This window comes from Lontra canadensis, unplaced genomic scaffold, assembly GCF_010015895.1.
Source record: "Lontra canadensis isolate GAN:19392208 unplaced genomic scaffold, GSC_riverotter_1.0 scaffold3, whole genome shotgun sequence".
NCBI lineage: Eukaryota > Metazoa > Chordata > Mammalia > Carnivora > Mustelidae > Lontra > Lontra canadensis.
In genome coordinates, this window is record NW_022630997.1 from 26,360,356 (window position 1) to 26,384,709 (window position 24,354).

The 24,354-nt window shown below is 42.8% G+C and overlaps 1 protein-coding gene across 6 annotated transcripts in view; it reads left to right on the forward strand.

Moving 5' to 3' along the window:
- PANK1 (pantothenate kinase 1) overlaps nt 1–24,354 on the forward strand; it is a 108,502-nt gene that overhangs the window by 78,441 nt on the left and 5,707 nt on the right. For 5 of the 6 annotated variants that reach the window (XM_032836844.1, XM_032836852.1, XM_032836809.1 and 2 more), the window contains 4 exons: nt 6,838–7,190; nt 16,443–16,696; nt 21,222–21,398; nt 21,894–22,017. In XM_032836844.1, coding sequence (XP_032692735.1) covers nt 6,855–7,190; nt 16,443–16,696; nt 21,222–21,398; nt 21,894–22,017 — 891 coding nt within the window. In that variant the 5' untranslated portion in view covers nt 6,838–6,854. The remainder of the gene's footprint in view (nt 1–6,837; nt 7,191–16,442; nt 16,697–21,221; nt 21,399–21,893; nt 22,018–24,354) is intronic. The other variant, XM_032836818.1, reaches the window with a different exon arrangement.

The following is a 24,354-nucleotide window of genomic DNA, read 5'->3' on the forward strand; positions in this document are numbered from 1 at the left end:
CCTTCGGCTCAGGTCATGATCTCAGGATCCTGGGATCGAGTCCCGCATCGGGCTCTCTGCTCAGTGGGGAGCCTGCTTCCCCCTCTCTCTCTCTCTCTCTCTCTCTGCCTGCCTCTGTCTACTGTGATCTCTCTCTGTCAAATAAATAAAATAAAATCTTTAAAAAAAAAAAGGAAGTAAGTTTCCTATCTATTTAACTCTAGTTTATTTCCATATGCCAAGCCCTCAGTCCTTGGCATACTTACGTTCCCTGGATGCCTTTGTAGTTTTGCTTCCAGCATTTCTTTATTGATTTAATTGATGGTACTTTGAACCTGTCAGCCTTTGGTGGGAAGCCACACCTCTGGTCTCTTTTCCCCTGAGGCATTCTAATTGAAAGAATTAACTAAGAACCCATGATCTTTTTTTTTTTTTTAAAGATTTTATTTATTTATTTGACAGACAGAGATCACAAGCAGGCAGAGAGGCAGGCAGAGAGAGAGGAGGAAACAGGCTCCCCGCTGAGCAGAGAGCCCCAATGCGGGGCTGTATCCCAGGACACTGGGATCATGACCGGGGCGGGCGGAAGGCAGAGGCTTTAACCCACTGAGCCACGCAGGTGCCCCAAGAACCCATGATCTTAACTGCATCTTTGCTTGTAGATGTTGTAACCCTCTCACAGTGTTAAGAGTGTGAGAGCCTATTCTCTTCCTTTGAACCTCACCCCTCAGCTAAGTGCTAATTGTCCTCTCTTACGCAGAGCCTTTCTCATTTCTGGGTTTCATTGTTTATCTGTTGGGGAAGAGAAGCAGCTGCTTTTTCCAACCCTCCAACTCTAACTTGACGAACCCTATTCCCTCTTTTTGTTTGTAAACCAGCCAGTACTTTCTGGGTGCACTTTTTTTTTTAATGGTAAATTCCTTTTTAATTTTTTTAACTTAAATTCAATTAATTAACATAGCATGTATTGTTAATTTCAGAGGTAGAGTTCAGTGATTCATCAGTTGTATGTAACACCCAGTGCTCATTACATCACATGCCCGCCTTAATGCCCATCACCTAGTTACCCCACCCCCCTGGACCTTCATCACCTCCAGCAACCCTCAGCTTGTTTCTGGGCGCACCTTTTAAAAATGCAGCCAACAGGGGTGCCTGGATGACTCGGTCAGTAGCTCACGCAGCCCTTGATCTCAGGATTGTGAGTTCAAGCCCCAAGGCAAGTGTGGAGCCTACTTTTACAAAAATAAATAAATAAAATTTTAAAAAGTAAAATGCAGCTGATAGTAGCCAACATATGCTGTTAACATTTGACTTTCAATCTCTTCCACAATATCTACTAATTCTTCAGGTATATTATCTGCCTTTCAAGTTTTCATACATGATGGTTTTATCAAATGTTTTGCCAGCCTCCAAAATCCATTTCCTCCCTCCCTGCTGGCTGAACTTTTTTGTTGCTGTTGAAGTCACTCCATTTCAAGTAGCAGTCAAGTCAGGGTCCATTGCAGTAACAGGCGATACCCAAGTCTGGTGGTTTAAAGAACAAAGGTTCATTTCATGCTTATGCTGTAGGTGCATTGAAGACCCGCTCTGTCTTCACTCCAGGACCTAAGCTGACAGATCAGCCAACATGTGGAATGCTTCCTGTTACTGTGGGAAAGCGCTGGAGGGTCTCATGCCTCTAGTTAAACGTTGGCCTGGGAGTGACGATCTATATGTCATGGGCTCACCATTAAAGCAGTGTTCCTTCAGCATTGTTTTTGGGCTCTGTCTTGACTCATACTAATCTAGTTGCTTCTCATAGCTATATAGTATTCCATCATATATTACATTTCATTTACATACTGATGGATGTCTACAGTGTTATCAGCTTTTCATTGCTAAAAATTGCTGCAGTGAACATCTTTGTGTATGTTTCCCGGTGCACCCATGCAAGAATTTCTTTGAGAAATAGTTCCTTTATTCTTTACTATTATGATGATTCTTTATAATATGCTGAGGGAAGGTGGACCTGAAGTCCACTGCTTATCTGTAGCACCTTGTTTGATGAATGTTGACTTCTCGTTTATGCACAACTCACTATGGTAGGAACCATCTAGAATGAGTAAATCAGTTGTGAATGTCTTCTTGTACCCTTTAAGCTGTGTCTTCTGCTGAACATCTTTGATGAATATTCTAGAAATTCTTAAAAAATGACATCTGGTGGGAGGAGTAGAGGGTGAATGCAGACATTCTGTATCTAGAACCAGCATCACTCCCTCCAAACACAGAACAGACTCTTATCAGTGGTTCAGCTTAATTTATCAAAGCATTTGGATATTCCGGATTAAAGAACACATGAGTCATGGATGATAGCTGCACTGGGATGTTCTTCCTTCCCCTTGTCTTTTATCTCCATCCAGGGCTTATGGTTGGGAAGTATAAGATTTAGGTAGCCCTTAATATCAGGGAGATGAATAAAACTGTGCATTCAGAAATCTGACCGTTTCTATAAAAGCATTGAAATAGGAATACAAGAGCATTTTTTTTTCATGAAGGTAAGAAGTGAACACAGGTAAGTGAAAGCCGTTTCTATTGCAATTTAAACTAATGTAGTGTTCTGATCTTTATTCCCTTTTACCTTAAGCAAAACTGCTAATATAATTGATTTTTCAGAACTCTACACGTTTTCCCACTGTTTTGTTGGGTTGCCAACAAAAGCTTTGAAATGAGCAGGAGGGGAAGCAGGAAAGACCGCAGGATTCTAAATAACTTATGAAATGTTTAGGTGTCCCCTGTCACGTTTTTAAAAGTGAGACCTCTTTGCAGTTGCTTGTACTTACCAATAGCCAACCAAATAAAAAGCCATGAAGGGACTCTTCATTTCCAAGGGCTGGTGACGGCTGTGGCTGAATGAAGACTGGGTTTTGACTACAGAATTAGATTATTTCCAGGGTTTCACACAGCTTGTTCTGTCTACTCTGTGCTGGGACGTCTCCTGTTTTCCATTGTCACTGAACTTTTCTTCTTTCTTCTTTTTTTTTTTTTTACTTCTGCTGGTGCTGAATGACCTGAGTGTAGAATTTTCTTCATCCCTTCCCCTCCCCAATCTCTAGCCTCCACCCATACAGCCTGCCCATCCTGCCCCCCTGCTAAAGATATTAACAGCCTGGAGGGATAGCCTTCTCTTTCAGCAGGCTCCTATCATCTTAAATATAGGGGTCTCCCTTCCACCTATTTTCCTGCCTTCCACCCGTCCTCCCCCTCCCCCCAAACCACACAGGGTAAATAAATGATTTGTACTTCTGGGCATCTTTTACTTCTCTCCTTAACAGAAGCTTAGGGATAGCCGGCAGCTGGTCTAGATCTCATTCATTCTTTTCAACAGCTGCCCAATATTCCGTGGTTTGGAAATAATAAACTTTGTTGAACAGTTTTCCTGTTACAGGGCATGCACTTTGTTTTCAGGTTTTTGTTTTTATTTTTTTTTTTCTTTTTGAAGTTTTTATTCACGTAAGTAATCTCTACCCCGAGTGTAGGGCTGGAACTCATGAATCAAGAGTCACATGCTCTTCTGACTAAGCCAGCCAGGTGCACCGGTTTTAGTATATGTGCTGCCGAAGCGAGCACAGGTGCCCCTGTTTTGTTCTTTTTTAAATTTGGCCACTGTAAAGGGTACTGCAATGAACATTCTCCCCCCACCCTTTTTTTATTTAAAATCAGTTTAGTTAACATATGGTGTATTATTAGTTCCAGGGGTAGAATTTAGTGATCCATCAGTTGCCTATAACACCCGGTGCTCATTACATCAAGTGCCCTCCTTAATGCCCGTCATCCGGTTATCCCATCCCCCCACCCACCACCCTTCCAGCAGCCCTCAGTTTGTTTCCTAGAATTAAGAGTCTCTTGTGGTTTGCCTCCCTCTCTGTTTTTGTCTTATTTTATTTTTCCTTCCCTTCCCCTACATTCATCTGTTTCGTTTCTTAAGTTCCACGTATGAGTGAGATCCTGGTATTTGTCTTTCTCTGACTGACTGATTTTGCTTACCTTAATACCCTGTAGTTCCATTCATCTGTTGATGGACATGTGGGCTCATTCCATACTTTGGCTGTCATGAAATTGCTGTTATAAACATTGGGGTGCATGTGGTCATTTGAATCACTGTGTTTGTATCCTTTGGATAAATACCAGTAGTGCAATTGCTGGGTCATATGCAATGAACATTCTTATACTTATCCTCAAATACTAGTGCTTTTTTTTTTTTTTAAATAATTTTATTTATTTATTTATTTATTTTTTTAAGATTTCATCTATTTGCTTGACAGACAGAGATCACAAGCAGGCAAAGCATCAGGCATTGGGGGGGGGCGGGAAGCAGGCTCCCTGATAAGCAGAGAGCCCGACGTGGGGCTCAATCCCAGGACCCTGAGACCATGACCTGAGCCAAAGACAGAGGCTTTAACCCACTGAGCCACCCAGGTGCCCCACTAGTGCTTTTTAAGTATGGTCCAGGAGAGGGATTAGCTGGGTTAGAAATGTATGTGTACTTTTGATTTTAATAGGTGCTGCTAGAGTTCTTCCAAATGATTAGCCTAACAATATTCCAGAAATTTCCCCTATCCTGTCCAGTAGTAGGTGTCTTTCTTAGTATGGTAAGAATGGATTATACCTGCAACACTGATTGCATAGCCCAGGCACCTGTTGACATGCCAATAAAGTATTTCAGTGGAGCTTAAAACTGGGGTTCTGGCCAGCCTACATGATTGGGAGTGGTTGTGATTTATATACATATACATATATAAATCATATATATATATTTCTGAAAGAATCCATAGGAAGTTTAGAGTAGGGAGAGAACTGGAGACCATTCTGCTGCAATTCATTTCTTTCACAGTAAGGGACTTGAGACCCAGAGAGGTGGAGGGAGTGACAGTGAGCTGGTTACAGACTGCTATTTATTGGAAGCAGTTGTGAATCCTGATTTTAGGTTTGACCTTCTAGCTACACTGTGGGCCATGCTGACCGTGAGTTTTAGAGAAGGGACCAAGAAATGTCATCTGTGAGTTGAACTGACTGGTAGGTGTGAACTGCTTCCAGTTTTCTATTATTTCCTGCTAGGACAAGCAAGCTTCCCAACCTGCACTGTGGGATTTGCTTCGAAAACTTCCGCAATTACAGTAGGACATTGGTGACCTTGGTCTTGTCCATAAAATCTGCTGCTCTTAATCTTTTGGGGAGTTTAGGATTTTAGTTTGCTACACTTGTTAAGAGTTACTGCTTCCAAGGGTGGAGCTGCTGGCTTGGATTACAGCTCAGATGACCGCAGGGAAGCACTGGAGAGAAACACTGCATGTACAGGGATGGCTTCTTACTATGTACCTCTCCCCCCACCCTCCCCAACTGACTGATGAAGAGAGCTAAGAAAAAAGAACTGCTGGAAGTCTCCCTCATGTTCCTGGCCATATTCTCTGTGTTGGACAATACACAACTTGACTAGGGCTCGGATGGATGTTCTCCAGGGCTGAATAAAATAAACTCCTGAAAGAAGTCATTTGAGCTCCCTATATCTTTAAACTCAGCTTTAATATTCCAGTTTCACATTTAGTCCATGGTGTCTGCTGAGGGAAATGAAAAGAGAGACCCCAGATTTTGCAGTCTCATTTGGGTTTGCTCTGTGTTCATCGCAGAGCATCTGACAGCACAGTATTAACTTTCTAGGTCGCCTCTAAATGAAGTCGGGGTTCAGGGAGCTCAGCCTGTTCTTTTAATAACAAAAAAATTATTATGATGGAAATTAATTCTGTTATAGATAAGCATCTCGAGCAGATTTGCTACATATATTTGTATATATATACATGTAATGTACACGCACGCACACACACACAAACACACATGCGCACACCGTCGTCCCCAAGGGAATACCTTCGTGTTGCAGACTTGATCGGGCGCCGTGCTTATTGCTGGTCTTGCCTGTCAGAGGCCATGTTTCTTCTGGTTTAATAGTTCCCAAGCCTGCAGAATGGAACCACGAGGGAACTTTCAGAAAATACTCATGCCCAGGTTGCAGCCCTGAATTAAATCAGAACAAGTGGTAGAGATGAGAATCGGGATGCTAAAGGTGATTTCTAGCCCACAGCTGAGTGGAGGACTCCTTAGCAGGCCATTTTGAGGCGAAGAGAGTGTCTCTGCTTCATGAAGAAAGAAATGAGCTATGACAGAAGCTGTTCTCTTTAGAGTTATGCCGCCGTAGGGTCATCATCTCTCGTAACCCACTCACTTCCTCCTTCCTGCCTCTTCTTTAGGTTAAAGTAGTGGACTCATGTCTTGCAGAATGAGCTTGTGGAGGCAAAAATTGAATGCTGTAACAGTTGTCATTGAAAAGTGCCCTAAGAGTGCACCAAGTGGCTTAGAGACCAGCACACCCCATGGTACACCTAGCACAGCCAGTTTTTCCCTCGGTGTTGGAACAGATCACTGTTTCTTTGGCTGAGATACTGATAAAATCATTAGCATTTGGGAACCATGGTGTATGCAGATCTAGATCTTTAAGAATTGGAATTGTACTCAGCTTGGGAAGGCACTCGAGCCCTGAGAAGCCCTGGGAATTGAAACGGGCCTAGGGGCCTCGTCCTGTTTTTTTGTCTCAGGCTCAGAGGCAGACTCTGAACAGAGAATGGGCACAATCATGGGCGCCATGTAAATGGTGAATGTCTCCCTCCTTGCCTGTTTCTTCTTCTAGGCACATAGAGTTGATGGTAGGGGCATTGGATGTTCAATGCACATACCAGATGTGACTCCATTGCATTTCGTGATCGGATATGCAGAAATTGAGCATCTTGTTAAATGCACAGAATTCAACAGTACTCTCCTTCTGTCCTCTAGCATTCCCCTGGTTCGGCATGGATATCGGTGGAACACTGGTTAAATTGGTCTACTTTGAGCCAAAGGATATTACAGCCGAAGAGGAACAGGAGGAGGTGGAGAACCTGAAGAGCATCCGGAAGTATCTGACCTCTAACACGGCTTACGGGAAGACAGGGATCCGAGACGTCCACCTAGAACTGAAAAATCTGACCATGTGTGGGCGCAAAGGGAACCTGCATTTCATCCGTTTCCCCAGCTGTGCAATGCATAGGTTCATCCAGATGGGCAGTGAGAAGAACTTCTCCAGCCTTCACACTACTCTCTGCGCCACAGGAGGCGGGGCGTTCAAGTTCGAAAAGGACTTCAGAATGGTAGGGCAGCTCTGTGCTCCTTAAACGACAAAACCGCCTCTCAGAGAAGGAAAGGAAGCCTCTCCCGTGTCCATAATCATGGCTTCTCGTGTGGAAGAGCTAGACTGGAGCCTTGGGGCTCCGGACTGGTTCACGTCACCTCTCTGTGCCTCAGTTCCCTCCCGTGTCTGGATAGTTCGTACGTCATAGGGGAGTTCCATGCAGGATTAAATGAGGAAATATGTACTTGGCACTTAGTAAATGCTCATGAGTATTAGCTATCGTCATCATTTTGTTACAGTTACTGCTGCATGATATGCTAAAGATAAGATGGTATCAGTCCCTTTCCGGAGTATTTAAGAGTTTTCCGCTGATTTTTACTACACTGCGGTGAAAAGCGTAGTCATCATTCTGGTTCTGTAGGCCCCTCCGGAGAGGCTTCCTATAAATCCTATGAAAAATGACGACTGCTGCCTACCTGTTGTTGGCTCTAAGTGTCTTTTTTGTTTTGTGACTGTCCTTCAGAAGTTTTGTTCGAAACAAAAAGGAAACATTTGGTTATTATTCATAGGTGGCTTCCTTTATTAGTGAGGAAGGTTTTAGGAGTATGGTTTTAGGTGTTTAGAATAATGCTGTCTTCTGCGTGGCCGTCCGTACCAGCTCTGCACTGCTTGTGTACGTTTCACAGATCTGGCTACGTGGAGGACATGGATGAGTAAGATAGCTCCTGTTTCTCTTTATTTAGTCATTTAACAGCTGTGTGTTTCAGTTTCCCCATCTCCACAGTCTAGATAATCTCTCTACTGTCCAGCCTCAACTCACAGAGAATAAATATCAGAAAAAAAGTGAAATAAAAGATACAGAAAATAAAGAGAAAAGGTTAACTAGATCCAACAAAAGTGTCTGAGTGTTAGAGAAGAAAGGGTTAGAAGATTTGGTGGTGAGTCTTGCCAGAAAGTTGAAAATCTAGTGAGATAAGTGGTAAAATACATTTTTTCAAAGCCTGGTGTGCCGGTTGATGCATTCTGTCATGGAACTAGTGTAATCCAGTCTTACTGTAAAGTCTGTCATTAATGAAGAAGTTAATGAAGCAAACTAAGTAGTTTCCAGGAGAGCTGGCAGTGGAGTCCTAGCACAGTGTCCTGGGTGAGACTGATGGTAAGCAGGTTTTGGCTTTTTCTTCTGGGTCCCCTTTGCCAGCCTATCCGTGGAATTTGATGCTGCCTCTCACCTGAGTGGTCCATGGCATCTTTTTCCCACCAAAGGGGCCCAATGACCAAAGAGTTTTGAAACTGAAAAGGCTGAGACCCAGGGGCATGAAAATTAAATTTGAGTTCATAGTTGGAAGAGCATTGAACCTGAATTGTAGTGTTACCTCTGCGTTTTACTAGCCAGACGACTTTGGGTGAGGCAGATCCCTTCTGGGGCCTGCGGTATTACCATCTGCAAAAAGGTGGCAGTAAAGCAGAGAGAAGAGGGAGGAGTTCTAGGACATCAGAACACAAGGTCACCTTTGAAGACAGGAAGTACAGCATTCTTGTGCTACATGGATAAAGAAACTAAAGCTAAGGAGGGATTAAGGGACTCTAGTAGTGCCTCCTCATAAGAGCGGGGGTGTCAGCTCAATTCTGACTCAGAAGAGTATGCTGACCCAGCCCTAGTGCTGAGAACTCTCTAGGTCACCCTATCTGGACATCTCCACTAGGGAGCCTGAAGAACCCAGGTGACCCAGGGCATTTATGCAACAATCCTCAATGCCTCCATTCCTCCTCAGGGTAACGGACATTCTGGGAAAATGTTACTCAATGAATGTTGGCTGTGAGCAAGTGTGTTTCTCAAGGTTCTGAGCTGAGAAAGGTCATATTTTATAATAACCAAGATAAGAAAGCCTCTGCTTCTTCAGGCAGGCTGCTGGAGCCTAGTGGATAGACTGGAGCCGGGAGCAAGTCCGGAGGATTTGCCCAACAGCCTGGCCAACTAGGGGCACACATCCGTGAAAGGAAGGAAAAGGGCTGCCTTGTTTCCACACTCAGTCTCAGCCAAAGTGAAAACAGAACGGATCTCTTCCCGTAGCCTGTTGATCCATTCGCTAAGTGATGTGCCCTTATCCTTCCAAAGTGTGGGAGGGTGGATAGGTCTTCTCATCCTCTTTCCTAGGCCTCTGTTCACTCACCCAATAAGTGTTCATGTGCTCATTCCATGCTCCGAGTACTGTTATGAACTGAACAAAGCCCCTTGCCCTCCAGGAGCTTATATTCTAGTGTGGGGAGATGGTCAGTAATTAAGCAAATGAATATGAAAGTACAGAATATACCACTATATCTCATATCTGTATACCTGATATATGTTATGGAAGGAGGATGGAGCAAGGCAAGGAGGATAGGGAGGGTTGGGAGAGTTTTAGTGAGATGAGGTGACATTGGAGCAGGAACCAGAAGTAATGAAACAAAGCAGACCAGTATCTCAGGAAGGGTGTTTTAGGCAGAGGAAACAGTAAGTGCTAAAACCCTTAGGTGTGCTAAATCCAAGCTCTTCCCTCTTTTTCCAGAATAGAACAATAAAACCTGGTTGTAATCTTGTAATATTAAGCAATCTGACAAAATAAAGCAGTGCATGTTTTATATATATATATGCATATATATATATGATTTATATTATATATTACATATATAATATAATATATATGATTTATATATATAATATAATTCATATATATATTATAAAGTCCTGTCATTGTTATTATATAAAATCACTGTTTTTAATATAATACAACTTTGCAGATATGTGTTTTAAAAACCTAAGTAATTAGAGCTAACTAAAAGATATTCAGCAGACCCTGAATAGTTCGTAATTGTTGTATCTAATGACTCTATCCTTTTCCTTTGTAGTAAATATACTTAAATCCGCAGATAATGTCAACTAGTCATCATCCAATTTTGAATGTATAAGAAAGAGCTATAAACCACATGACAAGCATTAAGTTAGACCCCCATGTAGAAGACTTTGAACTGAATAAAGCTACATTTCTTGTTTCCTTTTCTTTCTCTTTCTTCCTTCCTTCCTTCCTTCCTTCTTTCCTCCCTCTCTTTCTCTTTCTTTCTGTCTCTCTCTCTCTCCCTTCCTTCCTTGTTTCCTCTCTGCTTCTTTTAACATTTTAGGATCACTGTCACAAATAAACTTTGACTGGCAAAAACGAGCCTTCTAAATTAACGATATACCAAAATGGACACAAAAGAAAAACTTAGTCTAACTACAAATGGCCTAAGAAAGTGATAAGACAATGAGGAATCCCACCATTGAAGAAGGTGATCCTCAGGGGGAAAACTTGGCTATCCCCTGTCTCTATTTCTGTGAGTTTTGTTTTGAAGAACCCACCAAAAATACTTTATGTACCAAATCTAATATTTTCATCCACAACTACACTTCCTAACTTCAACAAGAGTATTCTTTAAAATGCAAAGTATTCTAACAATGGAGAATGTATAGGGGAAAAAATCATCCTTTTTATCCACCTAGCTCTTCATTATAATAGGTACTTTTCCTTATGAGTTTTGTTTGGTCTAAGACTAACTTTAATTAGAAGCTAGAAGTGACTCTTTCAGTTACTTTTCAAAAAAGACTATCCTCTAACAAACAGGATGTAACAATCGTATTTGGTTGACTTGAGATTTAGGAAACAGGAAAGGATCTTTTGGTGGCTTTATGATACTTTTCTCAAGGTGGGAGCCCTTAAGACTTGGCCTTTCTTAAGTCAGAAATCTCTAAGGAACCAATCTAGAAAATTTAAGAATAGTGGAAAAATTATCAGGAGGAGGGAGGATAGTTGTGGATATGTGAAATTCTAAGTCTAAGGTGGACCATTCAAGAACATTTATTAGCTTGGCTCCTATTATGAATCCAGGGACCGATTCATGGCATTGAGGCAGGGTGAGGTTTGGTAGACAATGTCATTCTCCACTTGGGTCTGGCTTGACCCTTGAGCGCTGGTCTGTGGCCTCTTTATCATTGGGCGCAGGGAGGAAGAAGCCATCTTTGAGGTTTTGTCCTATTTCTCACTCACAGAATGTGTTTGAAATTCATCTCTCTTGGGTCTTCTAGGTCTCCTTGGGGAAGAGAAAAGAGCCCTGAGTGAAATTTGTAATTCAGAATCAACTATTTTATATGCAAATTATTCTCAGTTTAGTAAGATAACCTTTTCTGCTACTTCCAATGATTTATGGAGCCAGTGTCCTCAAAAGCACCTTAGGAAGTGTAAGGTATCATACAGATGTGTATTTTATTCATTTCTGAAATACAATGTGGTGACTTATTTCTCAATTACAGGGGGCAGTGTAACTGGTTTGGGGGCAGGTCCATAGAATAGCCTCATGGGAGTAACTGTGGAATCTCTTGGAATGGCTTTTTATTTTACCAGATTTATCTATTTAACTCTTTATTTAGTATTTTTGACAGACTGAGCTGAAGCACATACGGATGACATTTTACAGTTGTATCCTGAACATGCCTTGTATTTAGGATCCATATTTTTTCCCTAATACTAATAAACAGGAATCACTGAATTCCCTTCATGAATTAGAGTCTTCAGTGTGGAAATAGTGTTTTGACTAGCGGACTAGTGCATTTCAACTTGAGATAAAAAGACCCAAATTATTTTACTCCTCATGTAATTAAAACCCATATGTATAGTTCTTTTTTTTATTTTTTTTTAAGATTTTATTTATTTGACAGACAAATCACAAGCAGGCAGAGAGTTGGGGGGCGTGGAGGAAGCAGGCTCCCCACTGAGCAGAGAGCAGGATGCTGGACTCAATCCCAGGACCCTGAGATCATGACCTGAGCCGAAGGCAGAGGCTTAACCCACTGAACCACCCAGGCGCCCCCCATATGTATAGTTCTTTACAGTATCCAAAAATATTTTTACAGAGGCGTCTCATTTGATTCTTAAAGGTAGCCCTCTGAGTTAGCTAGAGCAGGTACTGTTAGGGACAGTATGTGATCTTACCCAGTGTCTGTTCTCACTGGGGTCACAGACTCATCCCAGTTCTTCAACTCCTACTACTGTGTGGTCCAAGGCCCAGCAGCATCAGCATCACCTGGGATCCTGTTAGAAATGCAGTCAGAAACTCTGGGAGTGGAGCCCAGTGATCTGTTTCAACAAACCTTCTGAGTGATTCTGATGGCCCCTATAATTGGAGAATTCCAACGCACCCACACACTTGCTTGAGTGCCTTTAGTACTAGGCACAACCACGTTAGTTCATCGTAGTTGTAGTTTGAAAGTTTTTTCTACTCTGCTTCTTGGGATCCAGACTAGGTCACTCAACCACTGACCCCCAGTGATATATTTCATCCGCAAAATGGGTCCTAATAATAGCTTTCTTCCCTGAAGTCCTGCAGATGAGATCCATGTAGTTTTTTATTAGCTTCCATTATTTACACAGAGTTTATTTGAGTCTTAGGAGAAGCTGAGGTTTGTTGCTTTTATATTTGGGGAGTGGTTTAAGCTTAATGATTTAGGAAGTAGCAGAACCTATATTTTCTGAAAGAGCTTAGGAGACTTATAAGCAGTGGGGTGCTGGGGCCAGTTTCTACTGGCTTAAGAGAGCCCATTGTGTGCATGTCTTCCCATCTCTGTGTTTAGTGACATCATGCTGGTACCTTGAAATTTGCCATCGTGGAGGCACTTACAGCACAGAAATTGGTGAATACTATAAACCAGGGTTTTGCTCCCAGAGAGCTGGTTGTTAAACATTTACCAGCATACCTTGGTTACAAGTTACGTTCACATGAGCTATAAACTTCATCTGCATGTTTGCTGAATCTGATTTCCAGATCTGTCATCAGTTAGGACCCATCATAGAGATCAGCATTTGAATGCATATAAAATTAATGGAATGGAAGTCAGCATCAACCTACAGATACGTTTGGTTGGCCAGCAATATTTACAAAAAAAAAAAAAAATTTAAATAGCTCTCAGCTAATTAATTACGCTGAGCTCCCATTATGACATGGTGACAATGGGTTGCAGGTGAACTATAAATCTGCGTGTATTGTCCTTGTTCTATTACTTGACATCTAGCCCAGGGCTTCACTCTTTCGTGGTTGTCGGCATTTGCTTTTGCTACTCCTGATAGAAAGAAAACTAAGCCCAGAGACATGTTGCTCCATAGGTAGGATCTGAACATGCTAAATGTTGCAGAGTCCGCTCAATCGTATTTACCAGCTACAGAGTGTGAGAAGTACTTCCCATCTTGTTCTGAATTTCAGATGGCCTGTGTGAATATCCCAGTAATGATTTGATTCACGGCTTACATTTGGGAGCCTGGACTTTTCTCTGAATGGTGAAGACTTTTTAAGGAAGGTCTCTGTAGGTCTCAGTGAAAGAGATGAATGTTCCTGTTTCCCAGTTTGGGAATGCAAGACCCAGGCTTCAGAAATAACTGTACTTCAGTAAAATGTATAGCAGAGGTGTCTGTTTGCTGCTGACACTGTATTTGGAACTGAATTTGATGAGGAAGGTGAGATAACAGTGTTTCCTTTCAGATCAAAGTTGTGTGTGCTTAGTGTATTTACCTGGAGAGGTTTTTCTTTCTCCACAGTATAGGTTCAGGATGTCCAGCCAGACACACAGATGTTTCTGGTGTGTTTGTGATGTTGGCCCTGGGCATGGACGGTCAATATTGTTGATGGATCTCTGATTAATTTTTAAGCAGGTTAACCCACAGTCCCATGACTGGCTGACAAAATTGCTATTTTTCAGTTTGGTTTGATCCAAGAAGTGATAACTTTCCCTGTCCCACTTAACAATTGTTTATTAAGCAATTATTATGGGGTGGGCTTTGAGCAATGTGCTCAGGGGCACCTGATGAACCAGAAAACCAGACAGAATGTGATTAGTGCTGTAAGTGGAAGAGGTTAATAGGGCTGAGGAATGGAGAGGACAAAGACAGCATTTACGCTGCTGTGTCTCACTACCATCTTTCAGGTCTCCAGGTAGTTCTATACCCAGAGTATTACCCCCTTAAAACGTGTGTAATTATTTGCATCTCACCCAAAATTTTCTCTCAGTAAAAAATGAAATGTTTGGAATCATTTATAAGATAGATTTACTTTATCAGCTAGTGTCATTTTGGATGATGGTTTCTGGGGACCTCCTTTCTACTTGCTAGATAGTATGCTGTCCAATTCATGAACCACTGACTAGAGCCAATTAGATTTTTAAATTAAAACAAAAACAAAAACAAAACCCAGAATGATTGTTTCTTTGTATCAAGAAAATTGCACCACCTTGCTGGTAACCTAATTCTGCTCTATAGGCACAGATTTAGTGGAGTTCGTTGAATGGGAAATTCAGATGAGTGATGTGAAGTCAAGAGTCTTCTTCCAGCTCTTAACTTTTGTAATGAAGATGATGCCTTTTTGGCAAATTTTCTGAGTATAGTACTTTTTTAGGTTGTTTCCAGATCCCAGAAGCAGTATGCATTATGAAAACAAGAGAAGAATAAGGAGCCCCCGGGAGTTTTTTGCTAGTTGTTTCACTTAGGGAAAGTTATTTAAGCTCTGCGAGTCTTAACCATAAAGTGAGGATAAAACATCTACTTAGAGGATTTTGTGAGAATTAAATGATCTAATTCTTCATATGTAATAAATAATAAATAATAAATACTAGCTATTATTTTCTTAAAGATATTTCTTTAAGAATTTGAGTTAGAGGGCGCCTGGGTGGCTCAGTGGGTTAAAGCCTCTGCTTTCAGCTCAGGTCATGATCCCAGGGTCCTGGGATTGAGCCCCACATCGGGTTCTCTGGTCAGCAGGGAGCCTGCTTCCCCCCCCTCTCTCTCTGCCTGCCTCTCTGACTACTTGTGATCTCTGTCTGTCAAATAAATAAATGAAATCTTTAAAAAAAAAAAAAGAATTTGAGTTAGATCTCCATTGGTTCGGTGTCATGTTGGTGATCATTAGATTTATTATTAATATTTTGTTGTTGTTGTTACTGTTCATGGGAAATGGTCATCAACCCAGACATCTGGATCAGCAGTGATACTACTTTTGGGGACTGTGAATTAAACTTTGAAGGATACAAGGTGTGCCATTCTCCCCTAATGGGAGTCCCATACCCAACTCAACCCCATTTACTTTTTTTCTCCCTATATCTGGGAGAATGGGAGTTTTTGTGTCATAGGAGCATGAAAGGACACTTTGGGACCACTCCCGCTATTCATAAAGCAGCCAACAGTTTTTGAGCCCTTTGTGCACATATTATTATTATGAAATCTTTACAACAACACTGTACGGTGGATACTACCCCATTTTACAGAAAGACAACTGAGATCTCTCAAGTTAAATAACTTGCCCCGTGCCCCTCTGTTAAGTGCTAGAGCTAGAATTCAAAGCCAGGTCTATCTAACTGCAAAACCCAAGCCTGGGAAAAGAAGAGTTGGGTTTTGTGGGCTCAAAGGTGATTGCCTCCAGGTCCTGGCTCACCATGCCTTGCTCAGGACATGTATGGGAAGGTATGGGGTTTTTCCTGCTTTCAGAACATTCTCACTCTCCTCCCCCCTGTGGGAGAGCCCTGGTCTTAGTGATACCCTGTATTGGTTTCCTGTGGTAGCCCTAACCAGTTACTATGATAACAGAAACGTAGTCATTCATAATTCTGGAGGTGACCAAAATCAAGGTGTTGGCAGGACCATACCTCCTTCTGCGGCTCTCGAACAGATTCGATTTGCTTCTTCCAGCAGCTTCTGGTGGCTGTGGGTATTCCTGGGCCAGTGGCGGAGTACGCCAGTCTCTGCTTTCATCTTCACGGGGCCTTTTCACTCTGTCCATCAGATCTTTCCCAGGTGTCTCATAAGGAAGCTTGTCACTGCATTTAGGGTCCACACAGATAATCCAAGATACACTCTTCATCTCAGGATCCTTAACTCAAATCACATCTGCAAAGAGCCTTTTTGAGAATCAGGTAACGTTCACTGGTCCTAAAAAGGAGGACCTTTCGGGCCACCAGTTCAACCCATTACACACACTCCTGGAGGCTTTTCCAGCAACCAGGTAACTTCCTGTCCTTCCGTTCCCACTGTGGGCAGACATAAGGTCCAGCAAAGGCTGCTTTTGTGTCAGAGCTATTAAGGATCCACAGGGTTTTTCAACTTGGAGTTTGAAAGATATTTCCATGCTTTTATGGCTAATGACACGTGTTTAGTCCAGCTGAAAGCCCCTGGGGCTTCCCCTGAGGTGGTCATAGCATCTCTCACGAGGTTTTGTTCTTTTTCAGATTGCTGACCTGCAGCTCCATAAACTGGACGAACTGGACTGTCTCATTCAGGGCCTGCTTTACGTCGACTCCGTTGGCTTCAACGGCAAGCCAGAATGTTACTATTTTGAAAACCCCACAAATCCTGACTTGTGTCAGAAAAAGCCGTACTGCCTTGACAACCCATACCCTATGTTGCTGGTGAACATGGGCTCAGGGGTCAGCATTCTCGCAGTGTACTCCAAGGACAACTATAAAAGAGTCACAGGGACCAGGTAAACATGATTTCTACTAGGAGAACCTTTCTGTACCCAAACCCAGGCCTCTTCCTTGAAGACTGGTTGATACAAAGATTATTTGTATCCAACACAGTTTTCCAAGAAAGATCTTATCCTTCTCAGCCAACTGGAAAAGATTTATTGCATGATATATTAAAATAGTAAGAGGGTAATATATGGAAAGGGTCATAAAACCTAGTCCTTAGCTTGCTGGTAACGGGTCAGGTTGAGGGAAGAGGATTGCACACACCACAGCAAAAGGCAGTATATGGTTGAGTGCCAGATGGATGGCGGGGACAGGAAGAAAATAGAATCCAGAAGAAAGGATGCTTGGGATGGTCAGAGAGGGCCTCAGAAGAAAACTTCTTTTGGAATTTCCTTGGTGCCTAGCACAGGATGAATTGCTTGACATAATCCGTCATTCCAACCAGTAAACCAAACTGGGTTTACCAAAAAATGTTTTTTACCCTCAGTTAGATGTTCCACCTGAATGCTGGAGTAGTTGGCATGCCTCACCAGGCATTTCGGAGTGCTCCGGACAGGAAAAGAGCCTGTGAGGAAAGCCGGGTGGAGGGCCATGTTCTCCAGCCCACAGGCCCCAAGGGCAGATGTGCTCAGCTTCCTCTTAGTAGCTATTCAGCGTTGGGCTAAGAATCTAGGGTCAGAAATCGTTGAGAAATCCTAGTGTGAACGTAATTTTCAAGTTTTTCTTACTTCCAAGTAAAGGCTTTGGTCTGAGACCCGAGAAGCCGTTTTCGGAGGAGTAACTTAAGGAACAAGGGCAATGGGGCATGTGCTTTGGATGTGATATCGAAACTATTGTTTTTAAAAAGATGAAGATATCATGTAACTCCTCTGGGCCTCAGTCTCCTTGTTTGTGCCTTTAAGGCAGTTATTTCTTAGGTTCTTCGGGCATTTCCAGCACTGAAATTCTGCAGCACGGCTTGTTTAGAAGGAAAGCCCTGCTTTTCTCCTGTCTGTCCATGACCCGTGATGGTCCTGCATTAGTCAGTGACTCACCACCAGGGAAGGGAAGGTTGAGCCCCCCAGGGGATTTTGGCAATGTCTGGAGATGGGTTTTTTGGCCCTCACAATTGGAGATGGGGTGCGGCCGGAATCTAGTGGCCTGAGGTCAGGGGTACAGCTAAATATCCTACAATGCACAGGGCAGCCCCCTAACAACAAAAGTACTGACCCTCAGAAGTCAAGAGAGTGTAGCTGATGAGAAATGCTGGCACATGCGCACACAGTTGTGCACCCCCCCACAGCCACGCACAGATTCGCACAATCCTGCCTGTGTTCAGAATAAAGGATGCTATTTGCCCCCAGGCATCCCTTTTCTCACTGAGCGTACAGACTCAGCGTCCTTGCTCGCAGAAGAGTCACAGCTGACCCATGGCTTTACGAGGACCGTCATGAGCATCAAAGACAAATGACTATTTCACCTGAGCTGGTTTTACCTTAGAGGGCCATCTCCTCATAAAAGTACCATTTTGAAGAAACCTCAGGCTTCCTCCTAGAAGGAGTCCTTGAATTGAGAGAGCGAGTCCCGAGGCTAACAGGCTAACCACTGTCCTCTGTTAGAGGTATTTATCATCTCATTGATTAACATTTAGCAAATTCATGAATCACCATCACAGTTCTAGTTTCTCAAACTTGGAAGTTCTAGGAATCCGGATCGTCGTCTTTAATGAGCTCACTGTGGTGTTCAGCTGCTATTACATGTGTAATCAGGCTCCTGAATTCCAGTTAGTGGTAAATGCCCATGAATGACCAGTGTTTTGCAATCCTCAACAAATCCTGTCTGGAAGTCCAAGTTCCCCTGCGAGTGCTTTTCAACTAGTTGTTTTGGAAACGTGCTGCAGCAGACAGAAGGTTAATGAGGAGCCCTGGTGGGGGCCGCCACAGGCAGGGGAAGGGAAGAAAACGTCAATGTGTGGGCTGCAGCTCCTCCCGTCCAGCCAGAGCTGTCCTGCCAAAGGCGTCTTCTGATCTAAGTTACAAAACTGCTGATAGAAACTATGACGGTGAGTAGCAGACATGAGTGTGCAGAACACACTTTGGGAATCACTGAGCTAAGCAAATGGCTTCAGCTTCAAGTGTGCTACTCTTACTGTGAACTGAGAGCTGTAACTCCAAAGTGTTTGTTCTTAGGCTATATGCCCTAGTTTCTCCTGGACGTTTTCATTTTTAGGGAGCCACATCATTATGGGAGATCTGTTCTCCTTTAAACATATGATTTTAAATGGTTTGTTTCGTGTTATGTGTGATTTTATTGCATCTTAAATTAGGGAGCAACACTTGCTTTTTTTTTTTTTTCCTACTGACGCTACTCCAAATGTATTGTAGAAGCTAAAGGAAAAGGAGGACTCTGCAGCCGACATTGTTGTCACCATGTGCAGATGATTGAAAGAGGAATGTAAAGAATTTTGAATCCTCAGTGAAAGGAGTAGCACAGCACATCTCATTGTTTTGGAATCTATTTTAAGAGCACAAGCACTCAGTAATGGAAGGTTTCTTCTACTTTCCCCTAAATTCCCTCACTACTACGAGGTTGTTGGGCTTTCTGAACAATAATGATGCTTTTCAGCCGCCGTCTCTGGCCATATGTTCTTGTCTCCGATTTGCGGAGGATCTTAACTGTGTCTGCTGCAACAAACAGAAGTAGCTCTCTGATCGTGAGCGAGGGCACCACATTGATTAGCGGGTTGAGTTAGCGGGTTGAGGATAGGACTAAGGTGCTCTCCTGCAACTGTGCCTTCTTCCCTGGTGCCTGAAGTGTTCATGCTCGCTTTCCCCACGCAGCCCCGATGCCTTGTCCGCAGTCACCGCTCATCCTCCAGTCACACAAAGCACTTTGTTCTCACTCATACCAACACATCAGCTGATGAATTGCCTTCTTTCTAAGTCGGCCAATGTCTCCCGTTGCCTATGCTTGGAGTAGGTTATTGAATGCCTCGATGGATATGAATACCTGATGTTCAAAGAGACCTTATCCGTGTGGATGAAAGCAGCTAGAAGGGTGAGAAAAGACTTAAAAATATACAGAGACAAATCCCGAGGGCACGCAGACCAAAAATTGTTCCTATTAAAATACACGAGCTTTGTAGGGCAGCCTGAACCCAACAACGCACATGACATGCCGTGTGAAATGAAAATAAAGATAAGCTTTCGAAGAGGAAATGCAAAATCTCGACCGTGACTGAGCTGTCAAGGTGGTGATGTCCCTGAGGCTCTTGATCTCCTGGTACCTCGCGGTGGGTTCAGGTAGCTGCCGCCAGTCGTGCCTGGCTACCGAGTTCCCCACAAGGAGCTCTCCTTTCCATCGAGTGTGTATTTTTGTGACAATCACTACTTAAGAACTATGACGGTTTCACTTAGATGTAATTTAGAGAACTGTGTGCCTGTCTGCAGTCTGGCACCTTTTTTGCTAACGGTTATTGACAGTCAATATAATCTCCCCTAAGTTTGTTTCTTCAAATTCACATTCAAAATAACCTTCATCTCGACTTGGATTTTCCTCTCAGAAGGGAAAGCCAAGGGCTAGCAGCTCTTGGGATTGAGAACAAACTGATGTGAGCAACTGACTGTTCCTCATACACTCATCTGCACCTGCTCGTGGTAAACAGAGTGACGCCCACGTCAGTGGCCATGCTGCCAGGAGGTCACTGGTGATAGCTTTACTCTCCATCTCCTTTCCTTTCCGTCACATACCTGTGATATTCATACGCAATGAAATTCACTCTCACCTACTGTAATTAGTTTCTAATTTTGTCTGGAAAGATGATTTTAGAGGAGTTTTCCCCAAAGCGACTGAAAGCTTTTAAAACATAGCTGAGCATTGAGTTACTATTTTTAACTGTTGAGTAGTAGGTAAAATATTAATAACCTTTTCCATAGTCTACCAGAAAAAAAATCCAGCGTGTGAGCCATCAGTGGTTTCCTTTTAGAAATTTCTGAGAAGGTTCAATGAGATGATGTCTGCTAGAGGATCAAGGTCAACGTAAAAGATCCAGTCTCTGGACTGTCTGCTCCTAGCAGCCCTAGGTCAGTCTGGCTTAGCATTGTGAGCTTCATGTACACATGGTTTCTTTCTCCAGGTGTTTGTATTTGGTTACATTTTTTTTTTTTTATAGCAGTCATTTCTCTGGTTATTTGCTGCTTTCAGACCACCAAATAAGATCTTGATTTGGCCCCATTTTACAGATGAGGAGACTGAATGAGGTACTTAGGTTAGCAGCTAGCAGAAGGTCTCACAACGGAAATCAGTGAGAGTCTTTTTCTGGTTTGTTCTTAAATTGAGGGGAAAGTTTTCCTTAATGTTCCTTTTTGGCCTCTGCCCTTTTTTTAAAAAGCCAATCTACCCTAAGACTGTGTTGCACCCTACACTTTGATTCAAATGCCCCTTTGTTTTTCTTCTCCTGCTTTTATGAACCTATATTAGTGATCTTGATGTAGTTGGGGACTTGGATGGGCATATCATAAAGTAAAATTTAAAAAATAAACCTTATTGTTCCTTCAGTCTTGGAGGTGGAACATTCCTAGGCCTATGTTGCTTGCTGACTGGTTGTGAGACCTTTGAAGAAGCTCTGGAAATGGCAGCTAAAGGCGACAGCACCAATGTTGATAAGCTGGTGAAGGACATTTACGGAGGAGACTATGAACGATTTGGCCTTCAAGGATCTGCTGTAGCATCAAGGTAGAGACAAAGTAGCTAGGAGCAGTAGTGTGTGAACAAGGCAACCTCTCCACCCTGGCCATTCATTTAGTTATTTTTAAAATGTCAACCCACCAGCCTGGTGCAAGTATCTGTGATTACTGGAGCTCAGACTTGATCTCCCACCCTTGACAAAGCATTGAAATGTTTAGCCCCTGATGCTTGTGCATCAAGCAAAATAGGGCAGCTTTGAAAGAAGGTTCTGGAACAGTTTCCCCTGTTCCATTCTTGTCAATATATCTAGAGAGCATTAAAAAATTTTTTGTTCCCATTAATAGCCGTGCTACTTTGCCCCTATTAAAAAAAAAGGGCATCCAACCATCCATACCGTAATCCTGTCTGCTTGTGACACATGGTAGCCAAATCAGGTCATTTAAATTTTAAGAATTATTCATAAAGCTTTCCACAGTACTTTGGTGGAAGCCTGGGCCTGCCTGAGGATGATTTTGAATACTCTCGCTAATATTTCCAACATAGCTTTGGCAACATGATGAGTAAGGAAAAGCGAGATTCCATCAGCAAGGAAGACCTCGCCCGAGCCACACTGGTCACCATCACCAACAACATTGGCTCCATTGCTCGGATGTGTGCGTTGAATGAGGTAAGGCCTTAATCCAGAGGAAGCCTTGTATCATTCATACACATCTTTAGCAGTGCAAAACTGTTGACCCTTACAAAATGATAGATCCTTGGGAAAGCTACCCTTTGTCCTAGTCCCATCTTGTAGAACATGAGGGGTGTATTTTGGGGAATGGAGAGGAATACACATCTTTAAGTCAGCACTAGATAATAAATAAGCCATTTGACCCAGGGTCCAGGTAAAATCACAACCCTTACCATAACCTCTCTGACCATCATTAATACCACCCACCTACCGAAGTGTGAGGAAAAGTTTGGTGCACCCTTGCAAATAATTGCCGGTAAGACGTTCTGCTCGCAACATTCGATATTCTCTCTGCTTTCAGCTTCTTTACAGTGTTGCCTTGTGGCATGGAGTTCAAGCAGCATTGTACAGGGCTATCAAAGCATGGAGAGCTTGCTACAGCTGAGGCCACCCAGAGCCCCAGGCACAAGAAGGGGTGGAGCTGGGGACAAGCAAAGCTTTGGGAACAGGTTTTGAAACACTGCAAAATTCCTCTGGGAAGCTAGAACTCTTTTCTGTAACCCAAGACATGTAAAGTACAACAGCTCTCACTGAGTTGTGTTAGGGAGACAAGAAAGGGGTTAGGACAGGCAACGGGTAACAGAAGGATTAAAGAATCATAGTCACCACAGCAATAGTTTTTAAAAATGTAATTTTAATAGAAGCACAGAAGACCATCAAATCCCAAGTGTGTAGACAGCTTGGATTTTCACACACATGCCTGTATAGCCACCACTCAGTCAAGAGATAGAACATTACAGGTACTGCAGAAACCACCTCCTGGACCCTCCTGGTCGAGCATTCGGGGTTCAAACAGGGCAAGAGGTGATCTTGATGCTGGGCGGTGCCAGTCCTGCCTTGGAGCCCTGGGGTTCTGAGAGAAACGTGCTCCTTTACAACATCGAGTAGAATATGTCTCTGATCTGTGGCTCAGGGTCACAGCTCTGTTAAGTCCCCATGTGAGATGGAGTTCAAATGCAAGGCCGAAATGCAAAGGAAGAATGTATCCCAGACATGTGCCTTTCAAAGTCCGGTCCCAGGACTCATTTTAACAGAGAGTTTATTTTTTGACGTTAACCTTTAAAGGGAGTTTTTCCAAGTAGCCAAACAAGGCCTGACCAGTATGTGTGTTGTGGGCTGTCCTCATGCACTCTCAAAGGTCAATGAGCCTGAACGTCCCCTGCCCCACAAAGTGGTAGATACCCTTTCCCCTGCTTTCCACAGATCTTGAGTGAGCCAGCAGGAGGCCTTTTTACAATAATTGTATTCACTTTGGGGGGAGAGTGACAGATTTTGTTTTTCACTTGATTTCAATTTCAATACCATTTGTTGTTGGAGTATAGCAAAAATGGCAGTTTGAAAGTATGGCCAGTGAGAGGAATCACAGATCACCCTGGGCGAGGGCTTCACGGGCGGGCATCCCGCCCTCGCGGGCTCCCTGTGGGTGCATCGGGAAATGGCGGCCGTGTTTCCTGTGAGAGTCAAAACGCAAGCTTCAGCCATTGCTGAGGGCACTGGACTTACCAGTGCCTTGAACTCAGCTGTTTTATAGAGGAACACCACATTTACTGACTCTGCTGGGATTATCGGAATCCTGTAAAATGCTTCTCCACCAACACTGAATTTTTTATTCACATTTTTTAGTAGAAAATACAAACAGGTAATACAGAGCTCTAAAGACACCAGAAGGTTGTACAGGAAAGTGGGTAACTTGTTTGTACGGGTCCTGCAATGTTAGCCTTGCTCGAGGTAACCATTGTTTTTCACTTTTGGCGTCTTACTCGCTATTGTCTGCAAGATAGCAGACACAGCCTTCCAAAGGCAGCAAACTCTCTATATATCACATTCTTGCTTTTTTAACAATAATATTAGATACAGTTACATGTCATACAATTCACCTTCATACTATTTTATGTGTTGCTTTGGTTGTGTATCAGCCTTTTATTATGAAAATTGGTAAACATACATAAAGGTGCAGGATGGCATAAAGAACCTCCTTATAGCCATTACCAACTCAATAGTTAGCAAAACTGTGCCACACATGCTTTATCTGTTTTCTTCTTCCTTCTCCCTCTGTTCCTCCCTCCTCCTCCTTCTCTTTCTCTCTCTTTTACAACATAATTTGAAAGCAAATCCAGAGGTTATATCAGTCTACCTTATGTACTTCAATATGTACTTCTAGAAACATTACCTCGTGCTTTTTTACATGATAATATATGTGAGTGTTAATATCTTCCTTACTTTGATGTTATTTTTAAAAAAGAATTCTCCTCTGGTTTCCTCTAGTCTGTCTTT